Source organism: Neovison vison, chromosome 2 (genome assembly GCF_020171115.1).
Source record: "Neovison vison isolate M4711 chromosome 2, ASM_NN_V1, whole genome shotgun sequence".
Lineage (NCBI taxonomy): Eukaryota > Metazoa > Chordata > Mammalia > Carnivora > Mustelidae > Neogale > Neogale vison.
The window spans coordinates 188261988-188287849 of NC_058092.1; the positions used below are offsets into that span (position 1 = coordinate 188261988).

Below are 25862 nucleotides of genomic sequence, written 5' to 3' on the forward strand. Positions count from 1 at the left end.
CAAGTCCAAATTTCAAAGGCCCATGTTACTTTGTAAATGATGTAGTTACTTTTACTTTAAGGAACAAAATTAGCAGTTCTGAGTGAAATAAGTATAAAAGATACAAGGATGTACATTTATATAAATGCATGTATACATATGTTTGTGTATGGCACATTGCACAGTAAAGTGAATATTTTACTGTGGTTGCTGTCAAGAAACCTTGAAAGCTACTACTTTTAGTGAATACTGTTGTACAGTAATTGCCTAACAATTATGTCTAGAAAAAAAACCTATTTCACGTATAAACTTCCCCAAGCATCTCTCTGCTGTTTATATCTTTGGCTTCTAATAGTTCTTTGCTTAGAATCAAAAGTCAGAATCTCTGAAATCTCCCAGAAAAGACCATTTAAATTAAATGAGTCCATCAAGATATGGAGGAAGGCCACTTGAAAAAAAAGAAAATATATTACATTCTACCTTTAATTTTCAAAACCTAAAAACTAATGGTATTTCATCTATTCTTTTTGATGGCCCATGTGTCCTAGTCTTGTGATTTCCTTAGCATCCTGTAATAGTTTCTGCTTTTATGCTTTCAGTGTTTTTCTTCCCAAGATGTTCTTTCAAGGTCCAACACAGAAATCCTTTTCTCTCTGATGAACTTTTCCTGACTAAACCTATTCCTTTTTTTTTTTTTTGAACTCTTGAGTTCTTCACCATGTTAGTATATATTTATCAACTTTTGTACACTATACTACCATGTATTTGATCAAATATAAGTTTTGTTTATTGTAGCTTTTGTGTGTGTGTGTGTGTGTATTTGCTGTATTCTTGCTCCTTAATCTCACATGACCCCCACACACAGTCCAAATCACTTTAATCTTATTTTCCTTGAATTAAATGAAATACAATTTTAAATTCCTTTCTTGGAAAATTAAATATTAGTCATTACTGGGGTACTTTCCTTCACCCCCTCAAGGTTCTTAGAAATTAAAACACCCCCCCAACCCACCCACCACCGTATCTTCTGTCCCCATTGGCTCTACTGAGAGACCCACTGTTAGCCCTTCAAGTCTAGTGGCTCTGCTGCTTCCTGGAATGTGAGAATCTTGGCCAAGGTTGGTAGCCATGGTAGCTTAAATATAACTTCCTGTGTTTGGTATATTCTGTTGCCCTTCAAGACTGACATTTTATGAGGTGTCTGGGTGACTCAGTTAAGTGACCAGCTCTTGATTTCAGCTCAGGTCATGATCTCAGGGTCGTGGGATCGAGCCCTGTGTTGAACTCCATGCTCAGCACAGAATCTGCTTGAGATTCTCTCTCAAATCAATAAATAAATAAGCTCTTTTTTTTTTTTTAAGAGATTGACATTTTACTCTTTTCCTTCCCTATTCCGTCCTTGAGGGCCCTAAGAAAATTGCTTAGTAGCATGAACAGAAAAAGTATATAGACCTTGTGGGGCCCTAAATTTTTTTTTTTTAAGATTTTATTTATTTATTTGACAAGAGAGAGATCACAGTAGGCAGAGAGGCAGGCAGAGAGAGGGGAAGGGAAGCAGGCCCCCTGCTGAGCAGAGAGCCCCATGCGGGACTCGATCCCAGGACCCTGAGATCATGACCTGAGCTGAAGGCAGCAGCTTAACCCACTGAGCCACCCAGGCGCCCCTTTTAAAATATGGTTTTAAAGCCCTGGAAGTCTGAAGGTCAGGTGATAGTAAAAAGATTGAGAAAAGAGGAGTTACAGACTGGAAAATCAAATTACAGGTCTTAGAATTTCGTCTAGCTCCAGCAATGCTCCAGGAACATTAATGTATCCTTAATAAGTATTGTTGAGTTGATGAAACAATATTTGCAAAACTATTCCCTACAACTGAATTAAGAGAGTTAAAGATTTTAACAATTCAGGATTACTGCCGATGACACTGGTGATCTTTTAAACAAGTGGGCATATCAAAAATAAGACATAAACCTCATTTTAGGAAGAGTAACAATATTATAAGGCCCCACTTGCAATTCTAGTTTTCAGATTAATGAATATGATAAAATTAAGATGGAATAAAAATTTTAGAAGATGGTTAAGTAAAATCCAAATTGGATGTGGAATAAAGGCCAAATTGTTATTTTCAGTCATGTGGTGCATATTTCCATATGTTCTGAAAATCCTCAAGAACTTGGCACAAAGTTCTCCTGAAATAATTTCTGCTTCTTAAATGACAGGTGCCTCATCTTTTATTGTAGTATTAATTCAGAATCTCATCAAATAAGAAAATGCATAACACAAAAGATAAATTTATAAGCATTTGCCTAACTCTAACCGTAGATTCGTTACTTTCTATTTCCTTCCTCTCCTTCACCTTCTGGCCTCCTTATGTCTTTATTTTCTCCTTCTTTTCGTTTTAACCACAATCACTACTCCATCAGATGGTTCTTGTTTCTACTTCTGAATACATTTAAATGCCATTTATAAAATCATAAATTCTTATTGAATTTATGTTTAAAAACCTAATGGGATTCAGCAGTAGTTTGAAACTGCAATGAAATTATTAAATGTAGGTTTTAATACCAGTGATGATTCACATTTTCCAACCTCCACATTTTACAATTTGTTTTTCTTGGCAAGGGTTTAAGTATCCATGAATAAGGCGAAAGGTTTCTTGAATTTTGGTATTTAAAGAAGGAATGAATCTTTTCCTGTCTTCTAAAAAGTTACTTCACCTTTTGCAAAGAGATAAAAGCAGTAGAAAATGACAGAGACTTAAATCTACTCACTGATTTAGGCCAGTCGAAGTCACTGGACTTTTGCTTATGAAATCCTCCCTGATAGGAGGTTGTCTGGTTATTAAGGTCCTTCCAAAAAATCATTTTTATGGTCATTGAATTCTAGAATGAGAAGAACTTGAGAAAGTATTATAAGCCTTTCATTTTCAAGTTGAGGAATCTGAGAAAGGCAATTTGTGTCTTGCCCAAAGTCACATGAGACGTAAAGTAAGAGGCAAAGCAAGAACTGGATATCAATTTTCTTTATTCCAATTCTGGGACTGTTTTTATACCATTATTTTTTGAACATGGAAAACAGCTTATTGTTTACCTAAAATTCATTATATTGTATGTATCGTAGAACTTGCCATTTCTTTTAATTTTTTAAAGGTTTTATTTAGAGAGAGAAAGAGAGAACATATGAGCAGGGGGATGAGCAGAGGAGAATAGAAAAAGAATCTTTACCCTACTCCACACTGAGCATGGAGCCCAAAGTGGGGCTCCATCTCACAACCCTGAGATCATGACTGAAGCCAAAACCAAGAGTGAGAGTTTTAACCACCTGAGCCACCCAAGTGGCCCAGAACTTGTCATTTCTATACTTTATTCTTCGAGTTAAAGTATTTTGTATTAGTCATCTGTTTTCTGATTTGCCATTTAAGAATCTTCATTTGTCTTCCTTTTTATATCCAGTCTGCATAATGCTGCTAAGTAAGCTCATCTTTCTAAAATCTAGTCCTAATTATGCCATTTACCTCCTCAAACACTTTAGTACCTCTCACCTTCTCCATCCACCTAGCCCATTGTTAAATAAATTAATAAAGCCATTATCTTAATTTATTAAAGAGTAACTCTATCTTTCAAATTGTAGTGCCTTCTCCTCCTCTGCTCATCCCTTATGATCCAGCCTAATTGGACCACTTGCTGTTCACAGAATACACCTTTCATTTTTCATACCTTTGTGTCCTTCCTTATTACATAGTCACCTAAATGTTTACCTTTCTTTCTACATTTTTATCAAATTCTGGGGCATCTGGCTGCTGCAGTCATTAGAGCATGCAATTCTTGATGCTGGGGCTGTGAGTTCAAGCCCCATGTTGGGAGTAGGGTTTACTTTATTTTTTTTTTTAAGATTTTATTTATTTATTTGACAGAGAGAAATCACAAGTAGATGGAGAGGCAGGCAGAGAGAGAGAGAGAAGCAGGCTCCCTGCTGAGAGAGAGCCCGATGCAGGATTTGATCCCAGGACCCTGAGATCATGACCTGAGCCGAAGGCAGCGGCTTAACCCACTGAGCCCCCCAGGCGCCCCAAGTAGGGTTTACTTTAAAAAATATTTCCCTTCTGCCATAAAGCCTTCTTTTATTTTCTTTTCTTTCAATTTCAATTGCAACCTGCTATACTCTGACTTCAGTTTTTGCATCCATCTTAATTATTATTTTTGGTTAATCAGATGAGTCTAGCAGAGTGCCATATAACCATGCGATAAGTGGGATTGACTATGTTCATTGGTTGCTAAAGTTCTTGAAACCGATGGAAGATACCTAATTGCTACCCCCTTTTATTCTTACAACAGATCATCAAAAATCCACCCAGATCATCACAAGTGAGAAAAGCCCTACAAATATATATATGAGTATTTATTTGTTAAAAAAAAAGAAAGACTTCATTTTAAAATTGTGAAGTGTACCATAATGACTTCTTGCTGATTGTAAGCCCATTTAGACTTCTGTTTTTATCCCACATGCTGTAAATTTTCTAATTATCTTTGAGGTCAAGAAAGTAAAATAAAATGTTGGGACGCCTGGGTGGCTCAGTTGGTTAAGCGGCTGCCTTCGGCTTAGGTCATGATCCCAGTGTCCTGGGATCGAGTCCCACTTCAGGCTTCTTGCTCAGCAGGGAGCCTGCTTCTCCCTCTGCCTCTGCCTGCCACTCTACCTGTGCTCACTCTCTTTCTCCCTCTCTCTCTCTCTCTCTGACAAATAAATAAATAAAATCTTTAAAAAAAATAGTAGCTTGTCATAAAAGTGCTTAGTTGGTAACTTACCAAGTCCTCAAACTGAATTGTGTTTACTATTTACCCCTGTTATTTAATCTGTATGTAGGGTGTTTTGTGGTTTTTGTTTAGTTAACTTGTTGGTTTGTTTTATGCTATTTTTGTTGCTTCTATTGTAAATCTTTTGACACTTATCCTTGTATTGTATTCTTTGATACCCAGTATCTGCCAGTGATGTCTGGACTCTATATGTCTTTGAAAATATAATTATAATTTTAAAATTCAGAAAAATATTCTCTTGGGAAAAACAATCACCCTGTATATTTGTATATTACTTGGTAGTGAGGCAAATGCCAACATCCTTTATGGTAACTTTCCGGGGCAGGACTGCAGATGTGACCAAGATATAGTTTGCTTAAATACTCTCACAAAACACAGCAGATCAGCAATTTATTAAATATTTCACCAAATCATAAATCTCATTCTTGAAAATCTCAGTACCCATACATACAAAAATCTTGGCCATTTTAAAAAACATTCTTTTGATCAGTTTAACTCATTCCAGTGCACATTTATTTAATTACACTCTCTGCAAGGCAAAGTTCTAAGATAAGATATAAAACCCAGTTCATGAAGCTCATAAACTAGGGGAGAAAATAGACCATGTAAATAAATTATGATGCAGTGCAAGAAATAGCATAATAGAGGCATATACACAGCACTAAGTCCGTGAACTCTGGTCCCAAAAATAAAGTATGAACATAAGAAATCAAGTCAGTATAAATCTATTGCCAAAGTATTTCTTCTTTGCTTAATGTGAACATGTGCTTTATCTTTATCATTTGGTAAATCAACAAGGATTTATTACCTATTCTGTGCAGAGCAATATGTTAGATGCTTTGAGGATACAAAGTAAGAAAGAGTTTCTGCACTAAGAATTTATAATCTAGTAGGAGAGATAAACTGTCTGTACAAATATCTGTTTCTGGTCTGCATGTAATTGCCGTAAGAGAAACCTTTGCAGATTGAGTAAAACTCTTCTGCAATGCAGAAAGCCACTTGTAGAGATAGGAAAGGAGAGACCATGAACAATTCAGGAAGGCTTCCACTAAGCAGAAGATGGTTGAACTAACCCTGGAGGGATTGGTGGGATTTTGACAAGGGTGGTTGAAGGGTATTCTAATTCATTTAGTGCCTACATGTGCAAAGTAGAATGAAGGCGAAAAAGCCTGGGGCATGTTTAGAGAATAGCAAGTATTCTAGTTTGAGTGGCATCTGGTACATGTATAAGGGAATAGTAAAAGATCAGGCTAGAAAGGAAAAGTAGGGGCACTTATGGAGGACCTTTGAAAGTCAGGCTGTGAAACTAGAACTTTTATCAGTAAGCAATAGGTAGCATTTTGGGCAAAGGCTAATCAAAGTTGTTATTTAGGAAGGTGAATCTAATGGTCATGTGCAAGGATACATTCATGCTGAGGGTGACAGGTACCAAAGACTGGTTAAGTGACTATATAATGTAGGCAAGAGGTAGTATAGGCCTGACCTAGGGTTGTTTTGGTAGGAACGGAAAGAAGGTTACAGATGCTATAGGCCTTATGCTTATAAATGTACTTGGCACAACTTCGAAGCTATCAGATGCAAAGAGAAAGTATAAAAGGGACTCTGGAAGTGAGACAGGATGTATGATGATGATATAAAAAAAAATAATAATAATAGAGGAAATTACCCTCCCAAAAAATGTAAAGAGAAAACAGATCAGAAAATTGGTAACTGAAGTCTAGAGAAAGACTGTCTTTAGGAAATTTAACAAATGAGGAAGATGATAAGCAACAGAAAGATGAAAGAAGAAAGGAAAGAAGAGTCTGAGTAGCTAAGTCAGTTAAGCCTCCAACTCTTGACTTAGCTTCGTTATGATCTCAGGGTGATGAGATCAAGCCCTGCCTCAGGCTCTCCATTAGGCAGGAGTCTGCTGGAGAGTCTCTCTCCCTCTTCCACTCCCCCCACTATCTATATATCCTCTCTCTCTTTCTAAAATAAATAAATCTTAAAAAAAAAAAAAGGAGGAAAAAAGATATACAACAGAAAAGAAGGAGAATTTCTTCGACAGAGTAGAAAATTCAAACTCTAAAATATCAGTAAGTCTCATTTCTCATCTATTAAGTTACCCATTGGAATTGGGAAATCCAAACGAAAGAGCTAAGGTGGGGCACCTATGTGGCTCAGTGGGTTAAACCTCTGCCGTCGGCTCAGGTCATGATCCCAGGGTTCTTGTATCGAGCCCCGCATCACGCTCTCTGCTAAATGGGAATCCTGCTTCCCCCGCCTGCCTCTCTGTCTACCTCTCTGCCAACTTGTGATCTCTGTCAAATAAATAAAATAAATTCTTTAAAAAAAAAAAAAGAGCTTGAATATACAGGAGTAAGTTGGGGAAAATTGTCCAAAGATCCGAAGGAGGGAAAATATTTACTCAAGAAATGAAGAGTAGTTGGTGATGCAAAGAAATTTGGAGATTAAAACTAAATGTCTAAAAGAATAGAAGGAAGTGAGTACTCATTTTATTTTTAAAAATTATTCCTAAATTTTACACTGTGCAGAAATACTTCTTCCCTCAAGAAAAGCAATTAAGTCCTATTCAAAAAAGTCAAGAGGGAAAGCTAAGTTTGGTGAGAACACAGTCTCTGAAATGGATGTAGAGGGATGCAAATACATGTAATACAAGGTACAATAAGTCAAAATTGCTGTTAACAAATCCCGTCTGTTAGTCCAATCACTTTATAACATTTAGTGCAATAAAAATGCCAGTATTTTGTTAGTAGTTCTGTGCTGTATTACCTTCAATTACCCATGTGTTGTTGATACCCAGTGAAAACCCATCCTTTGTCATGGAGACTCCAGAACTCCACAGGCGAGCTCAAAGGTTGGATAATATGTTCTCTCAGATTCTGACAAGAGGTAGAAATATAGACATTTTTTGCATTCTAGTTTTTAGACTTAAATGATTGGCTCCCATTTCATTATCAAATGCAATAATGAGCTTTTCAGAAATATCCAGTATCTGTTTAAACTTATTTCTCTTTCATACAGCGAGGATAGGTTAAATCACACCTTCTATCTGACATTTATTGAGTACCCTGCTACGTGCTCTGTTGGGTGTTTTTTACCATTTTTCTTTGATTTTTTTTTTTTAATAGCCTGACTTGAACATTTGGCTAATTTCTTCTTCATGTACATTGGATTTTTTCTTTGACTTCTTTTCTTTTCTCTGAAGATACCTGTGTTGATCATTACTTTCATTGCTATCCTTGCTACTTCCCACTGTCCATTGTGTATCTTTTTCTCCTTTTTTGCTGTTGTGTAAATTTTAAGTTTGTTTATATGTTGGACTTTTTCTAAAGAAGCATTATAATATACTCTGTATATAATTATCATTAGCTAGCAAAAAGAAAGAAAATAATAGTGGTTATTGGTGATATTTGCAAGTGGCATTTTATATACATATCCATAGGTTAAAATTCAGACCTGGGAAGAAATTTCTGTTTGTTTGGATTTTTTCTACTAGAGATAGGGGACTAAATGCTTTTTTGTTTTTACTACATTTTGTTATGTTATTAAATCACACTGTAGTCCTATATATTCCCTTTTTTACTTAGTCCAGTAACTTCATAGGCTATAAATATTAATATTCTCTCTTCTTCCTCAGAAGACCAAGAGACCTAAGAAATAAGGGAATTTTTGTGATAGGTCTGGGCTTAAGAGTCAAAACAACTAGAAACTGGTGGTCTCTGTAACATCCATATTCCTCTGCCATATCTCACACCTTTCCATTTTGCTCACAGAAGTGTTTATAAAAACAACTCTGCCCTGTGCAGATATCCACTTCTGTGTTTTGTATAATGTTTTCATTTTGTTTTTTACCTTAGTTTCTAAAAGTTAGTTTTGTACAACTTCCAGACTAGAATAAGTTGGGACATTAGATTTGCCCCAGGGGATAAGCTTTATAGTGGAGGGGTATCACACCTTGACAACTTGGGAAGAATCATGCTTGGAATATGGAAAATATAAAGGATATTAGTACACTTTTAAACTAAGAGAAAGGAATCATTAGGTGGCTAACAAGAATGCTAATCTCTCCCCATCTGAGATCTTCCCTTTGTCTAATACTTAGCACTGGTCCATAATGCCTTTCTTTCTTTTTTTCTTTTTTTCTTTCTTTCTTTCTTTCTTTTTTTTTATAATGCCTTTCTTGTTGTCCTGCATATGTATGTATCTAAACTCATAAGAATTGGTTATTTATCTGACTTTTACTGTCCTTTTTTTAAACATAAGTGATTTAGGTTTTTGATTGATTAATTTTTTTTGTCAGTGAATGAAAGAAATAAGATCCATCAAAAGATACATATTTTACTTTTCTCAAGGCTAATAAGCTGGAGTCTGCTTTCCATAGGGCCTTCAATTCTTCATTGGTAACTTAATTAAAAAAAAAAAAATCTTTTTTGAATCATACAAATATCCTACTAATAGCATAATTCAGGGGACAGCAAACTTTTTCTGTAGAAGTCCAGTTAGTGTGGTCTCTATTGAACTAGTTAACTCTGCTGTGGTAACATGAAAGCAATAATAGATAATATGTATATGAATGAACATTGCTGTGTTCCAGTAAAACTTTACTCATAAAAACAGGCAATGGTTTGAGTTGTTTTGCAGGCTGTTGACCCTGGCATAATGTGTTGATCCTACATTATAATAAAGCTCTCTCTATTAGTTGAAAGAGGGGATCAGGGAACAAATTTTTTTTTTTTAAAGATTTTATTTATTTATTTGACAGAGAGAGATCACAAGTAGGCAGAGAGACAGGCAGAGAGAGAGAGAGGGAAGCAAGCTCCCTGCTGAGCAGAGAGCCCGATGCAGGACTCGATCCCAGGACCCTGAGATCATGACCCGAGCCGAAGGCAGCGGCTTAACCCACTGAGCCACCCAGGCGCCCAATTTTTTAAAAAGGAAAGATGTTACTACCTATCTGGGGCTTTCTACTTCGTAAGATAAAAAGCAAGAAGGTGACAATTATATAGGATATGTAAGTAAAAAAGGGTTTAGAACTAGAGTTATTCTTCAAACGGTTTCAAATATAGATTATTGATAAAGTAGAGTGTTTACAATTTAGGGCAGCAGATCTAAATATAGGAACTGTATCCTTTGTACAACAAGATGCAAAAAGCCGTATATGAGATGCTTAAGATAAATGATCAATCTGTTTTGTCTTTGGTTTGGTCATAAGCTTTTTTAACCATTAAGTAGAGAAGTCCCAATTTGTTGAACTTACCAGGACATTTTAGGATCTGTACTTTAAGATGGACCTACATTGAACTTCTGCTGGAATAATTGAGTAAGAGACCAGATTTATCTTCTCTCCTTAAACAATGTAGAACCAGACAAAATAAACAAAACAACAGTCTCCAGAGGTTAGACAACAGGCAGCACAGGACAGTGATCCCTTAGAGAAGGTAACAAGTGAGAGAATACTGCAATTGTCATAGCATTCTGTTTAAACAGAGTTTCTAATCTATAGCGTAGGAAAGGGGGGGACCCAAACCCAGGGGTCCAACTGAACTGAAACCAAGGTAAGAACTAAAGGAGGCCAAGATGGCTAGAATTTACAGGAAAGAGTACCAGAGAAGAAAGTTGCAAAGAGACAAAGTACACATACTTTATATCTGCAAGGGTTTCCTTGCAGTCTTCAGCTGAATACTGGTCAGCATGTGTATGAGGATAGTATTCAAGGTAAAGGATGAAAACATTGGAAAGAAGCAGACAGAACATTCCCCCAAGTTTAATAGGCTAATACTGGTATATGTCCCCAAGAGCCAGGGTGGAGAAATCTTTCTCTAATAACTGGGATATTTTATTTAATACTCAAAAAGATAATACATCTGTAGGGTACCAAATTGCTCTAGATTAAAGGCTGCTGTCATTTCACCTGCCAAAGCTTAAATATAAATCTAGAAAGGACCAAACTGTTTCCAAGTAACCTAACTGAATTTCAGAATAAGCCTCAAAAATGTGTAAAGTAATACCAAAAATCCAGCATCCAAAAACACAAAATTCATAATGTCCAGCATCCAGTCAAAATTATTAAGCATGCAAAGATGCAGGAAAATACAACCCAAAATGAGGAACAAACATCAATCAATAGAAATGGGTTTCTAAATGGCACAGATGGTACAACTATATGACAAGGATTAAAATTTCTAAATATATTCTGTATTTCAAGAAGGTGAAGGAAAGCCTAAGCCTGTTAAGAAGAGACATAAAAAAGGTTGAACTTAGAGAGAAGAGGATGCACTAGATGAAAACAGACATTGGAGAAGAAAAAAAAAAAATAGTGGAAGGAGCAAGATGGCAGAGGAGTAGGAGACCTGAATTTCATCTGGTCCCAGAAATTCAGCCAGGCAGTTATCAAACCATTCTGAACACCTACAAGCTCAACAGGAGGACAGAACAAGAGGCAGTACTAACTGCCAAGGACCTAATACAAATAGACATTAGTTAGATGTCGGAACTAGAGTTCAGAATGATGATAATAAAGATACTAAAGGGACTTTAAAAAAGCATAGAAGATACTAGAGAATCCCTTTCTGGAAAAATATAACCAAGTCAAAATCAAAAAGGCTATTAATGAAGTGCAATAAAAAATGGAGGCTCTAATTGCTAGGATAAATTTCTCTCTAGAGAAATTGTGATATAGAAGACCAAATGATGGAGAAAAAGAGAGATTAACAACTACCAGATCACAAAGGGAGAATTTGAGAGATAAGTGATACCATAAGACAAAACAAAATTAGAATAATTGGGATCCCAGAAGAAAGAGAGAGGGGGACAGAAGGTTTATTTGAGCAAATTATAGTGGAGAACTTCCATAATTTGGGGAAGGACACAGGCATCAAAACCCAGGAGGCACAGAGAATCCCCCTCAAATTCAATAAAAATAGGTCATCACCCCATTATCTAATAGTAAAACTTATAAGTCTCAAGACAAAGAGCAGCTTGGGACAAGTAGTCTGTAAAGTAGTCTGTAACAACAGTAGAAACATTACATTGGCAGCACACCTATCCACAGAGACCTGGCTAGGCCAGAAAGGACTGGCATGATATATTCAGAGCACTATACAAGAAAAATATGTAACCAAGAATACCATATTCAGCTAGTCTGTCACTGAGAATAGGAGAGATAAAAAGTTTCCAGAACAAACAAAAACTAAAAGAATTTGCAAACACCCAACCAACCCTACAGGAAATATTGAAAAGGGTTCTCTAAGCAAAGAAAGAACCTAAAAGTAACATACACCAGAAAGGAACAGAGACACTATACAGTAACAGTCACCTTATAGGCAATACAATGGCACTAAATTCATATCTTTCAGTATTTACCCTGAATGTAAATGGGCTAAATGCCACAATCAAAAAACACAGGGTATCAGATTGGATAAAAATAATAATAATAATAATACCCATTGATACACTGTCTGCAAGAGCCTCAATTTAGACCCAAAGACACCTCCAGATTTAAAATGAGGTTGGGGGGGACAGTTTACCATGCTAATGGACATCAAAGGAAAGCTGGGTGGCAATGCTTGTATCACACAACTTGGATTTTAAACCAAAGACTATAATAAGAGATGAGGAAAGATACTATATCATACTTAAAGGGTCTATTTAATAAGAAGATCTAATAATTGCAAATATCTATGCCCCTAACAAGGGAGCAGCCAATTATATAAGTCAATTAGTAACAAAATCAAAGAAACACATTGACAATAATACAATAATAGTTGGGGACTTCAACACCCCCTTCACTGAAATGGACAGATCATTTAAGCAAAAGATCAACATGGAAATAAAGACTTTATATGACACACTGGACCAGATGGACTTCATAGATTATTCAGAACATTCCATCCCAAAACAAGAGAATACACATTCTTCTCTAGTACACATGGAACATTCTCCAGAATAGATCACATTCTGGGTCACAGATCAGGTTCAACTGGTGCCAAAAGATTAGGATCATTCCCTGCATATTTTCAGACCACAATGCTTTGAAACTAGAACTCAGTCACAGGACAAAAGTTGGAAAGAACCCAAATACATGGAGGCTAAAGAGCATCCTACTAAAGAATGATTGGGTGAACCAGGAAATTAAAGAAGAATTTAAAAGAATTCATGGAAGCAAATGAAAATGAAACACAATTGTTTAAAATCTTTCAAGATGCAGCAAAGGCAGTCCTAAGAGGAAAGTGTATAGCAATACAAGCCTTTCTCAAGAAACGAGGAAGGTCTCAAATACACCTACACCTAAAGGAGCTTGAGAAAGAACAGCAAATAAAGGCCCAAACCCTGCAGGAGAAGAGAAATACTAAAGATTAGAGCAGAAATCAATGAAATAGAAACCAAAAGAACAGTAGAACAGATCAACTAAACTAGGAGCTTGTTCTGTGAAAGAATTAATAAGATTGATAAACCCCACACCAGAGTTAACAAAAAGAAAAGAGAAAGGACCCAGATGAATAAAATCATGAATGAAAGGGGAGAGATCAAAACCAACACCAAGGAAATACAAACAATTTTAAGAACATATTATGACCAACTATATGCCAGCAAATTTGACAATCTGGAAGAAATGGATGCATTCCTAGAGACATAAAAACTACAAAACTGAAACAGGAAGAAATAGAAAACCTGAACAGACTCATAATCAGTAAGGAAATTGAAGCAGTCATCAAAAATCTCCCAATAAACAAGAGCCCAGGGTCAGGTGGCTTTCCAGGGGAATTCTACCAAACATTTAAAGAATTAATACCTATTCTCCTGAAACTGTTCCAAAACATGGAAATGGAAGAACTTCCAATAAGATCCAATAGTCTATTAAAAGGATTATTCACTATGACCAAGTGGGATTTATTCCTGGGCTGCAAATTTGGGTCAACATCTGCAAATCAATCAATGCGATACAATACATTAATGAAAGAAAGAACAAGAACCATATGACACTCTCAATAGATGCAGAAAAAGCATTTGACAAGGTACAGCATCCTTTCTTAATCAAAACTCTTCACAGTGTAGGGATGGAGGGTACATACCCCAATATCATAAAAACCATGTATGAAAAACCCACAGCGAATATCATTCTCAATGGAGAAAAAGTGTGAGCTTTTCCCCTAAGGTCAGGAACAAAGCAGGGATGTCCACTATCACCACTGCTTATTCAACATAGTACTGAAGTCAGCAATCAGACAACAAAAAAGAAATAAAAGGCATCCAAATCATCAAACAAAAAGTCAAACTCTCACTCTTTCCATATGATATGATACTTTAGGTGGAAAACCCAAAAGACTCCACCCCAAAACTACTAGAACTCATACAGATATTCAGTAAAGTGGCTGGATATAAAATCAATGTACAGAAATAAGTTACATTTCTATACACCAACAATAAGACAGAAGAAAAAGAAATTAAGGAGTTGATCTCATTTACAATTGCTCTCAAAACCATAAAATACCTAGGAATAAACATGAATGGTTAAAGAAGATGTGGTATATATATAAATGGAATATTTTGTAGCCATCAAAAAATGAAATCTTGCATTTGCAATGACATGGATGGAACTAGAGGGTATTATGCTAAGCGAAATATGTCAATCAGGAAAGACAATTATCATATGATCTCACTGATAAGAGGAATTGGAGAAATAAGACTGATGATCAAGGAGAAGGGTGGGAAAAATGAAACAAAAAAAGCAGAGAGGGAGACAAACCGTAAGAGACTCTTAATCTCAGGAAACAAACTGAGGGTTGCTGGAGGGGAGCTGCCATGGGAGGGATAAGGTGGCTAGGTGATGGACATTGGGGAGAGTATGTGTTGTGGTAAGTGCTGTGAATTGTGTAAGACTGATGAATCACAGACCTGTATCCCTGAAACAAATAATACATTATATGTTAATTTAAAAAACAGTAATTAGTGATCTTTAAGACATAGCAGCAGAAGCTGTTTGAACTTAAACACTGAGAGAGGGAAAAAAGAGTCTTTGAAAAACTATAAACCATGCATGAATGAGCTGTGGGACAATATCAGGTGATCTAATACATACTTGAATCTAATACATATTTGGAGTCTTAGGAAAGAGGAGAGTGAAGGAAAATATATTTGAGGTCATAATTGCTCTAAATTTGATGAAAACTATAAACCCACAAATCCAAAGTTCAACAAATCACAAGCAGAAAAAAAATAAGGAGAAAACCATACCAAGAAACATAATGGAATGAAATCAGTGATGACATCTTAAAAGCAGGAAGTTTGATTTTTTTAAAAAACACATTATATTCAGAGAAACAAAGACTAGAATGACAGCAATCTTAGCATCTGAAACAATGCAAGTATAGAGCACCGAATGAAAAAAAAATTAATGACCTAGAATTCTATACCCAGCAAAAATATTTTTCCAAAACAACAAAACCAAAACAAAGCCTTTTTTAGACATACTAGAGCTGAAAGAGTTCATCAGTAGAACATCAGCACAAACCATCTAGGAGGCTCAGATCCAAGTGCTACCTGTAACAATTACTGCTGTTTGGTCTTGGACATACTTTAATTTCTCCAAATCTTCAGATATTCATCTGTGATATGAGAAACCTATTTTATGGGATTTTTATGAGGATCAAATCAGATAAGGAAAATAATAGACATTTGTTGAGTGTTTCCTTTGTGCCAAGCATGTGTTGTCTCATTAAAAATGGAAATGAAATATCCAGTAAAAAGCCCAATAAGAGGTCTGAGATTTTTCTTATGCTATCATCTCTCCTCTTTCTTCAGTATCTGAAAAATCTGAGCTAGTCTAGAAGTTACCAAAATAGCTAATCAATCAAATTTTGTTGAAGTGTTTTTCCTAACTTTGTTTTCCTTTAGTTACCACCATTAAATATACTTAAAGGTGGGAATGAACAACTTTCCTTGCTGTAATAGACTCATCAACTAATAAATCACTTTGTGAAAGGGTTAGGTATGTCCTAAGCTAAACTTAATTTTGTTGGCTTATGTTTTGGCTGCCTAATGTGTGTGTGTGTTTTTTTACCCCAGTCATGTTTATTGAGGTATAATTTATATACTGTCTATGTAACTTTTATTATAAATCTATTGGATAGGGGCCATGAATGTCTTTATAGCTTATTCTTTGCCCCACTGAGTTTTTGGCACTCAATAAATGTTAAATAATATTTCTATTCAGCATTCTGCAGACAGGAAGCATATGGTAATAAATGTCAGAGCACAGGTTGAAAATCCCCAAAAAGTTGTGTGTTATATTCCTTGGAAAACCCAGTACAGAAATTTTTGTGATAAAATTTATTTTAGAAAGCAGTTCTCAGACACATAATTTACTTACAGATTTTTCTCTACCCTTCATTTACTTTATTTTCAAATTAAAACTTTTCCTCATCAAAACTAGTGTATTAAAAATAATATAACATTCATTCAGTGTCATAAAAAGTATATAAATGATTTTTTAGATAGCATAAAGAAAAGGTAATTCTTAGTCTGAAGGACAGCATGAGGAAATATATAAAAGCTTAAGCAACATAAGTCTTTATGATATATTGTATGAAAAGAAATAAACAGCAGGTAGTTATTTATTATTAAATATCAGCATGACTTAGAAGTGTATCACTGCTAACAGCTGTCTCAGACCTTATAATGGTGTTAGACTTTGATTCAATAATATTTTTCTCACCCAAGGATCTGGCACTACTTAAATATCTTACTTTATTCTCAGTAAGGTAATCATTGCTTCAGAATAATGAAAGACATTGTTAATTGAAATGACACTTGATGCTAAAAAACAAATTTTATATAAAAGATAATATACACTGGTTATCTGTGTAGAAGAAATTATTAACCATAATCAGTTACACAAAGGCATTTAGATAGTATATGTAACTAAATTATCTTTTCATAATTTGCTCACCCTGTGATTGATCTGTTGACCACACTTACTTGGAGTTGATTTTTGTGAGAATTTTTGTAAGGACCAACATAATCTTAATTATCCTAATTGGGATGTGTTACTTAACCTCGCTAAGTCTTAGGATTCTCATATATAAAATGTGGATGGTGATTCCAAACATAGCTTAGCTTGGTGCCTCTAACTTGGAATTCCTCAGAAGGCTGCAATCATATCACTACTGGGGGAGAATCCACTTCCATTATTACTCATGTGTCTCTTGCCAAACCTCAGATCCTCACCAGTTGTTAGCCATGGGCCATAGGTGACAGCTTTCCTTTAGAACAGGAGCTCAGAGAGAGCATGTGAGCAAAAGAATAAACAAGGCATCCCATCACTTTTGTCATATATTTTTAGAAGCAAGTCATTAGGTTCACCCCACACTCAAGGGGAGGGAATTATACAAAAGTTTGAGTGTGAGCAGTCAGGGGATCATTGGAAGCCAATCTGGAGGCTATCTACTACAATATGATGCAGAGATAAGACAAATCATTGAATGTCCTTTGGATGCCCTGGAACTTGTTTGAACTATCCTGAGATCTTATCAAGAACCTGAATTCAATAGGCAAAATTATTTTACCTGTGAGGTTCCCATTAAATATTCCATTTATTCCTAGCAACAATCTAATGCAACAGATACTATTGGCATCAATTTTATTGATATAAACTGATAATACTAAGTGACTTGCTCAAGATTGCTGTAAAACTATACCCTTAGTATAGGACTTCTGGTTCTAAACCCTGCACTCTCTCCCTTTTTAAAAATTTCTTGTAGTTTTTTTTTTTTTTTTTTTAGTAATTTCTATACCCAATGTGGGAATTGAACTCACAATCCCAAGATCAAGAGTCACCTGCTTCACCACCTAAGCCAGTCAGGTACCCCTGCCCCTGTACTCTTTGCATTTGGCCTCCTGAACAGTACTGTCTTACACTTAAGGCCACTCAAAGAGAGCATTATACATCTAAATGTGTATACAAATATGTGAATTTTATATATAGAAAGATAATATTCTTAGACTCTTAACAACATTCTTAGACACAGAAGACTATGTGTTATAGACTCTCACCTATACCACACCATTTAGGATTTACAGTATTGTTTCAAATATTATTGAATCAAAGTCTAATACCATTGTAAGATCTGCAGTAGCTATAGTGGTGATATACTTCTAGGTTAATAGTATCTGTTAGCTTGAAACTATACATAGGTGATGAATATTTGTTGAATAGAGAGGTAACAAAGTAAAACCAACATTACTGATTTGGTGGCTCTGTACACCCATGGCTTTTCCCAAAGCTCTGGACTCCTGTTACTTGAGTGAGGACCATGGCAAGCCTCCCAGTGAATTTTCCACTTCCTCCATGCTTTGGAGCAACAAAGCAGTTTGTTTGGATAGATGAGCTGCTTTCTGTGGATAATCGTCAGAAGTTACCTTTCTTTGGTCCTGAGTTGGATCTTCTCCTTTTTGTTTCATTCCATGAAGTTTCAGCCTATACCAGGACCCTTCATATCTGAGATCAAAAATAGAGTGGTAATGTTAGCAAGCAGATAATGGTTCTAACTGGGTTCAGTGCCTTCAAGTGCAGAGCAGGAAGTGCACGGGCAAGTATTACGAGCTATGGTAGTCGTGGTAGTTAGTAGTCATACCCTTCAAATCACCCTGGAGAGAAGAGAGGTAAATACTGTTTTTAAAGGCATTTGCTAACTTCTCAGAATAACTTTGTGGTATGTTTAATAGGACCATAGAAAACTACCTTCCTTTAAAGAAGCAAAATAATAGTTCCTACAACTAAGAAATACATTTCACAAAGTCAGAGGGTACAAGGCCAATATAGAGAAATCATTTGTATTTCCGTATAACTAGTAACAATTGGAACTGAAATAAGAATAAATAAGAATAGGGACGCTAGGTGGCTCAGTGGGTTAAACCTCTGCCTTCGGCTCAGGTCATGATCTCAGGGTCCTGGGATCGAGCCCCACATCAGGCTTTCTGCTCAGCCGGGAGCCTGCTTCCCCTCTCTCTCTGCCTACTTATGATCTCTCTCTCTGTGTCAAATAAATAAATAATAATAAACCATAACACAACTTATGATTTTAGTTTAATATTGATTAGAGATCATTCTACTTTATAAATTAAAACTGAGGTGTTATCAGACAAACTGCAGAGAAAACAGTTTTCTCCTCAAATGAATATAAAGGAAATAGCTCTTTGATACTCACAAACGTGCACCTGAGTTTCTCCTTTCTTTCTGTATAACCTGAGGATTGTGCTTTCTAATAGTGGCTTGCTAATCCCTTTAAATAGTTCATAATGGAAGTATTCCATAGTTTTCATTACCCATGAATTTCAGCTTCTTCTTTTTTTTTTTAAACCTCAAAACCCCTACTTGGTGGTTGTTTCACTAGCACCCTTTTAGCCTGGTCAATGAAGCAGCAAGCCTACTGCAAATCCTAAATAACGTGATGTAGATGAGAGTCTGAGAGTTTAATTATATGTCATTTTATTCACAACACTCAATTCCAGGAAGGAAAAAATGACTTTACTGTTGTTGTAAAAGACATATTATGTGAGTATCATTCATTGTAAACCAAAAATGATACTGTATTAGAGCATAGACAACAATGGGAACTAATTCTGAAAATGTGACCTGTCTGGGAAACTGCATAATAGTGAAAGTTATCAAAATGGAAAGAAGTGTTAATGTGAAATCCAGCTTTCTCAGAAATACTCTTTCTGGCCTGTTTGGTTTTCTTTTGTTGCTTGTCATGCATGAATGAAAGTGCTACACTCTCAGGGGAGCAGGAAAGCCTCTGTCGGTTGTTTATTTCCTTAATCCCTCCTCCTTTGTGATTTTTGATGTCAGATCTAAAATGGAAAGCCTGTAAATATAATGATTATCACATGGATAATCACCTGCATTAGGAACCGCCCTGCTTCTCTATTCTAACCCTAGCTGTTCTCCACACGTCACATCCACTCTGCGGTTGGATTTTAACCTGACTGCTTCATTAGATTTGTGAACTCAGTACGTGGCGCCCTGGGGCAGCACAGATGGGGACGTGCTTGTTTTCTTTTCTCACTTTTACTGCAAAGACACACTAAAAAGTCCTTTTCAATTTAGTATGATCAGCTTACTTGGAATTAACCCTGATATTTGGAACCTGCCTTACGCTTTTGCCCACCATCCATGCCCTTTTTTCCTTCCCCGCTCCCAAGATCTAATGTGTTTTCTTTTTGTCCCTCCATGCGGTGAATCTGAGGACTAAAATTCTGGTTAAAATTCTTCCTAGGTCAAACTGTTCCCCTGTGTTGTTTTATTATTTGTTTTGCTGGGAGGGAAAAATAAATGTTGTTCCATCATTGTATCTACAAACACCTTCAGATCAGAGGTTAGCTGTGGGAAAGTCTGCAGTGATGTGAGCCAGCTGCCTTCTCTAATGGAGTGACTGGGGGCACCAGCTCAACATCAAAAGAAGGTGGGAGGAAGTCAGGAGATAAGATCTTTTTAAGCTATGGAACAAGAGCTTAGCTTTTCAGTGATAGGGCACAGCTCAGCAAACCTGTGTGAGGGGGCGCTAAGATAAAAAATTGAGTTGACTTTTCTTCAGCATGTCCTTCCTCAATCAGAAATATGTTGGCGCTTCAAATAGTTTACAGATGTGGAAATGTCCTAGAGCCTGGTTTCCTTAAAGAATAATGATCTGACGTTTATATATGTGTCTTCTTACAATTAGTCAGTTCCACTGTACCACAACAGAGCACAATTAATTGCTTTTTATATCTGTAAGCAAAACTGGACATTAAAAAGGCATTTTAACTACTATATGTTGAATTTTGAGTTTTTTATGTCTTAGTGCAGTTTTAGCCATACAGCTTCTTCATATTAATTTTGTGTTCTAGTTCTCTGGGCATCTTTCATGCCTCTGATGAAGCTCTGTATAAATAAGCAGTTGTAGCAGAGCTTTTCAGTTCTCTTTCTGATGTAAGAATTAGCTTGGTTAATTCTTGGATTGGACAATTTGGAAAAATATTATGTTGATGTCTTTTGAAACTTGTCCTTTTCCTTGACATCCAGGCCAGCAAGTATTATTGACTATCTGGTATATCAAGTTATATTGTAAGTAAATTATCAAAGAGGCCAACCTTGCTTGTACCAATTGTTAAGATCATAATTCAATTTTTCATTAATCTACATCACCAAGGCTAACTTGATCAGCCTTATGCTTCTCTAGTGAACAGCCTAGAAATTGTACTTTCGGCTTATCTCCTTCTATTAACTTCAGCGTTTAGCTGTAGTCATCCATTTCAACCCTTTCAAGCCCTCACAATGGGTCTTTAAATCTTTATGTCATTAGTATATTGGACCATAAGTGCATACATACTTCTTTTTCCCAGTGTTTTCCTTAACATGTAGATAGTACCCAAATTTGTGCTGGAGACACTGACTTACTTTCTGCCTTACATGGTTTGGTGCGGCAGTCGTTTCAGTTGAGTTGGATCTGCTCACTACTCAGGCTCAAATCCCATCCTTCTATTAATATCTCTTGGCAAAGATAATTTTGGAGGAATGTAAGTTAAGATGTAGAGGCTCTTGACAGTTGTCTGCAGTATTTTTTTTTTTTCATTTTCAAGAGGGAAGTTGAGTTGAAAAGTAATATTGCTTCTATTTTCTCTATCAGTCCTAAAATTAAAGTATATGCAGAGAGTACAGAAAGGGAAAGGATTTGGTTACACAGATGTGTTTTTGTCATTTTGATGGCCTGTTTAAAGAGCATTAGTAGATATAGAAATGTTCATCAGATTGTGCCCTTAAGATATTTAGGAACCTAGAAACACTGTGAATTTAAAACTTTTAACTAGGCGTGCCTGGTGGCTCAGTTGGTTAAGGGTCTGACTCTTGATTCCCACTCAAATTGTGATCTCAGGGTTGTACAATCCAGCCCCACATCATGCTCCACACTCAGCATGTAGTCTGCTTGAAATTCTCTCTTCCCCTCTAACCCTCCCCCTGTCACACTTTCTATTTCTCTCTCTCTAATAAATAGATAAAATATTTTAAAAACAAAATAAAAATAAAAATTTTAACTTTTTGGGAGGTGCCTGGATGGCTCAGTGGGTTGAGCCTCTGCCTTCGGCTCAGGTCATGATCTTAGGGTCCTGAGATCGAGCCCCACATCGGGCTCTCTGCTCAGTGGGGAGCCTGCTTCCCCCTCTTTCTCTGCCTCTCTACCTACTTGTGGTCTCTGTCAAATGAATAAATAAAATCTTTTTTTTTTAAATTTTTAACTTTTTTTAAATGTTCAACCTTTGTTACCCTGATATTATATGAAAGAGAAATTGGGGAGAGGAAGACTATGTGCTATAAAAGTTTTCAAACAGACAAGTAGAAATACTAAATACATCTAGATTTTTTCCCCCAGAAAAACAACTTCCAAATATGACTTGATAATTCTGAATAACCTCAGTGAGGAAGAAAAGGTAGAAAATAGAAAATATCCCAAAAAGTGACATTTTTGAACAATTAGCTCCATGAAAAACTTAGATTGGAAAAAAGGCAACAAAATACAAATTTGAAATGAGCATCAAACAAAGACAATGCTAACAAATGGTATGATGATATATTGAAAATTTCAGTGATAAATCTAGATAAATCTAGATTTCATCTAGATTTAATAGTTGATAACATTTTGACATTTTTACTTCACTTTAATTTTTTTAATATTCTAAAGTAAATTACATATATTATGCCATTTTATCCCTAAATATTTCAGAAGAAACCTCTAAAATTAAGCACATTTAACTTATCAAATAATAATTCCTAATGTTATCTCAATCCCATTTCATAGTCAAATTTCTGTAATTGTCTGAAAAATGCCTTTCTTGAATGGTTTGTTAAAAACAAGATTCAATTAAGGTGTGTACATTGCTCTTGGTCATTTTTCCCCTCCCCAAGTTCTTATGACCTTGATTTACTGGAGAGACCACACTATTTGTCCTGTAGGATGTCCCTACTTTATGGATTTGTCCATTTACTTTCTCATTGTATCATTTAACTTGTTCTCCTATCCTCTATATTTCCTGTAGACTGCAGTTATTGAATTGAAGTTTTGATTAATTAATGTTAAAAATATGGCCAGTAAACTTTATGGGTAGTGCTATGTCCTTTTAATGGCATCATAATGGAAGGCACAGAATATTTGGTGATTCCACTATTAATGATGAAAAATGCTAAGATTGATCACTGGGTTAAGGTGATGACAGCTTGATCCTTCCATTATAAAGTTATACTTTGCTCCCCGTGACCAGCATATAATCTGTGATACTTTGATTTCAAGAAATACCCAGCTTCCTGTCATCCTTTTATCCAAGAAATTTAGCATCCATTGATGATCCTTGCCTGAATTAATTTCATTAGGGGTTGCAAATGGTGAGTCTCTGAATCTGTACATTTATTAGCAGACATTCTTCTTTGCGGAAGTACTTTCTGAAAGGCATTGTTTCAATTAAAAACACAACCACCAATATGTTCCTTAGGTTTCAAATGATTGTCTTTCTTTGCTGGGGTCAAAACACCTGAACTCACTGTGACAGCTACAGTAAAAACATGTACTACATCTTCTTTATTCCAACTTGTGAAGTGTGTTGACATTATGCTGCCTTTTTTTTTCATGCCAAGGAAAAAAAGAAATCTTTTTTGGTGTAAGAATAAAAATTGAACTGTGTGGGTATATTGAGATAATTGTGTAAAAAGAAGACTATTTGAATGAATTTCAAAATGGATTATTTCTTCATTACCTAGCACTTTATAATTAACTGTTCTTTTCTTTTTTTTTTTTTTATTTCAGGAAGCTGCCACTTTTGCTAGAGAGCAAGGCTTTGAGGTGAGTTAACCCACAATTGCACACTAAACAGATCCTAAAGGTTTTTTCTAGCTGATAATGAAGTTCTTTTGGACAGTGATTGATGTGCTATTATACTCTCAGAGCCTCGCAGCAGTTGCCATGGAAACTTGGCAGTCGTCATGGTTTCTTTGTTCTGCCAGCACAGTGTTATGACGCACTCTGCTAGGTCTGCACCCAACATCGCCTACAGATGTTATTTATTGAATTTTGAAAAGCCTCTTGGGAAGCCAAGAGGTTGGGCACGGTTTCAAGCTGCCTCTGCAGATATGGGGCCTGTCAGTTTGTTCAGTTAAAAAGCTACCTCATTAGCTGTATTACATTTCATAAGGATTCACTGCTAAAGCAGTGGTGGAGCAAGACTAAATAGTGAAATATAATGTTATTTAAATAATTTCACCCCTACCACATGTAGATTATCATTATGCAAATTAATTTCCAAAAGGTTATACTTAACAGTTGTTATGAACTGATTAATTTAAATCCTGCTCATATAAACTTCCTGCTTTAATCTTTTTTTCCCCATCTCTCTCTCGCTCTCTCTCTTTCTTTTTTGATAGCATAAAACATATAAATTTTCTGAAACCAAATATCAATAATTGGCTTTAATTTCCAAGTCTTAATTCTGTTTTCCTAGTGGAAATATTAGTTGTCAAGATTCAAAACTCCATGTGGTGGTTGTTGGCAAAATCAGGATACCAGACAAGACCATGTTTTTATCTATAAAATATTCATCTTCTAGGTAATTGTTAGAAAACACTGGCTTTAATCTGAACCCAGATTAACTGACAGTGAATTCATAAACTGAGTTTATAAGTTTATAAGCATCATATTTATGAGCCAGAACTATGTAGAATGCTGTGTTCTGTACAGCAACTTAGAATGTTGCATGGTAGTAATTTTAAAAATTAAAGTGTCTAGAGCTGGAATATAGAAACTCTTTATTTACATGCTCAGTATTGTCTACCATCCAGAGAAGCTGTGAGCATTGATTAGATCTATCAGTAAGCTCACTTTGAACTCTTCAAAGTGTTGTATGAATTTGTGAGGGAGCTATTATTTAAATGTACTAAAGGCAGATTCATTATCGAGCAACAAAGTAATACATGTGCACGTTACCCATGTCATAGGACTTGACAACCAGATGTAAAGCTTCCTCTTCTTGGAGAAAGACAATAGCTTATGGTATACGTATTCTATGAAAAAACCCTATCAGTGCAGAAAAGCTTGCCTCAAAATACTTGATTATTAGAACTATGATAGCTGCTTGGGAGTTTTCTTTTTTTGTTTTATTATATTCTTATAAATATAGGGTTGAGTCACATGTAGAAGGAATAAAAATTTCCAAGAATTTATTGAATCTAATTTAAGTTTCACTTTGTAATTTCCCAAACTGGCAATTGGTATTCACAAGTAAATATACTCAGGGTAATATTCAATTCAAATGTTTTGATCATGAAAATGTAAGTAAATGTTTTAAGTTAAAGTTTCACTAATGGTAAGTTTTAATATTAACAATCAGTATTCTCTTTTGTTATATCAATATTCTCCATAGATAGCCTGTTGAATGTAAATTTGTAGCTTGTTTTCAGTGCTAACATTAAAAAATGTATTTTAGTTCTGGAAAATAACTGGTTTTGTATATGCTTAGAAATATAACATGTTGCGTAACAAATGATCATGACTCTGTAGTGCCTGCAGATAATAATTTTTAAATAGTTTATCAAACCCAAATTCATACTTTTATTGCCCACTTGAGCTACATGCTTTGAATATATTAGCTTTAAATTCAATCTTAGGGACAAACTACTTTTTCTACTCTCTACTATCTGCACCATATTAACCTTTCCATTGGTTCTTATTTGCTGACACCTAGAAGTGTTTTTTTTAAAACCATAAATCTGCCATAATTGATTACAGCATATAAACATGATGATGTTTATAATAGTATATCTTATTACCTTCTAACATAGCAAAACTACTCTGTTGGTGATGCTGACAGTGATACGTTAGATTAGGTAAAACACACCATGTCTTGATGTGTCCCTTCATGGGTTCCCTAAAATACTATAAGCATTGCAAAATATATAACAGCCGTGAGTAGAATATTTTTGTTATTAAATATAAACCACATATGGAATGCTATCTAGGGGAATTCAGTTATTTTAAAATGTCATAAAAGTTT

General features: G+C 35.5%; 1 protein-coding gene across 3 annotated transcripts in view; it reads left to right on the top strand.

Annotated features, from left to right (window-relative positions):
• ADK (adenosine kinase) overlaps positions 1-25862 on the top strand; it is a 555049-nt gene that overhangs the window by 422241 nt on the left and 106946 nt on the right. For all 3 annotated transcript variants that reach the window (XM_044239872.1, XM_044239870.1, XM_044239871.1), the window contains one exon: positions 23624-23659. In XM_044239872.1, coding sequence (XP_044095807.1) covers positions 23624-23659 — 36 coding nt within the window. The remainder of the gene's footprint in view (positions 1-23623; positions 23660-25862) is intronic.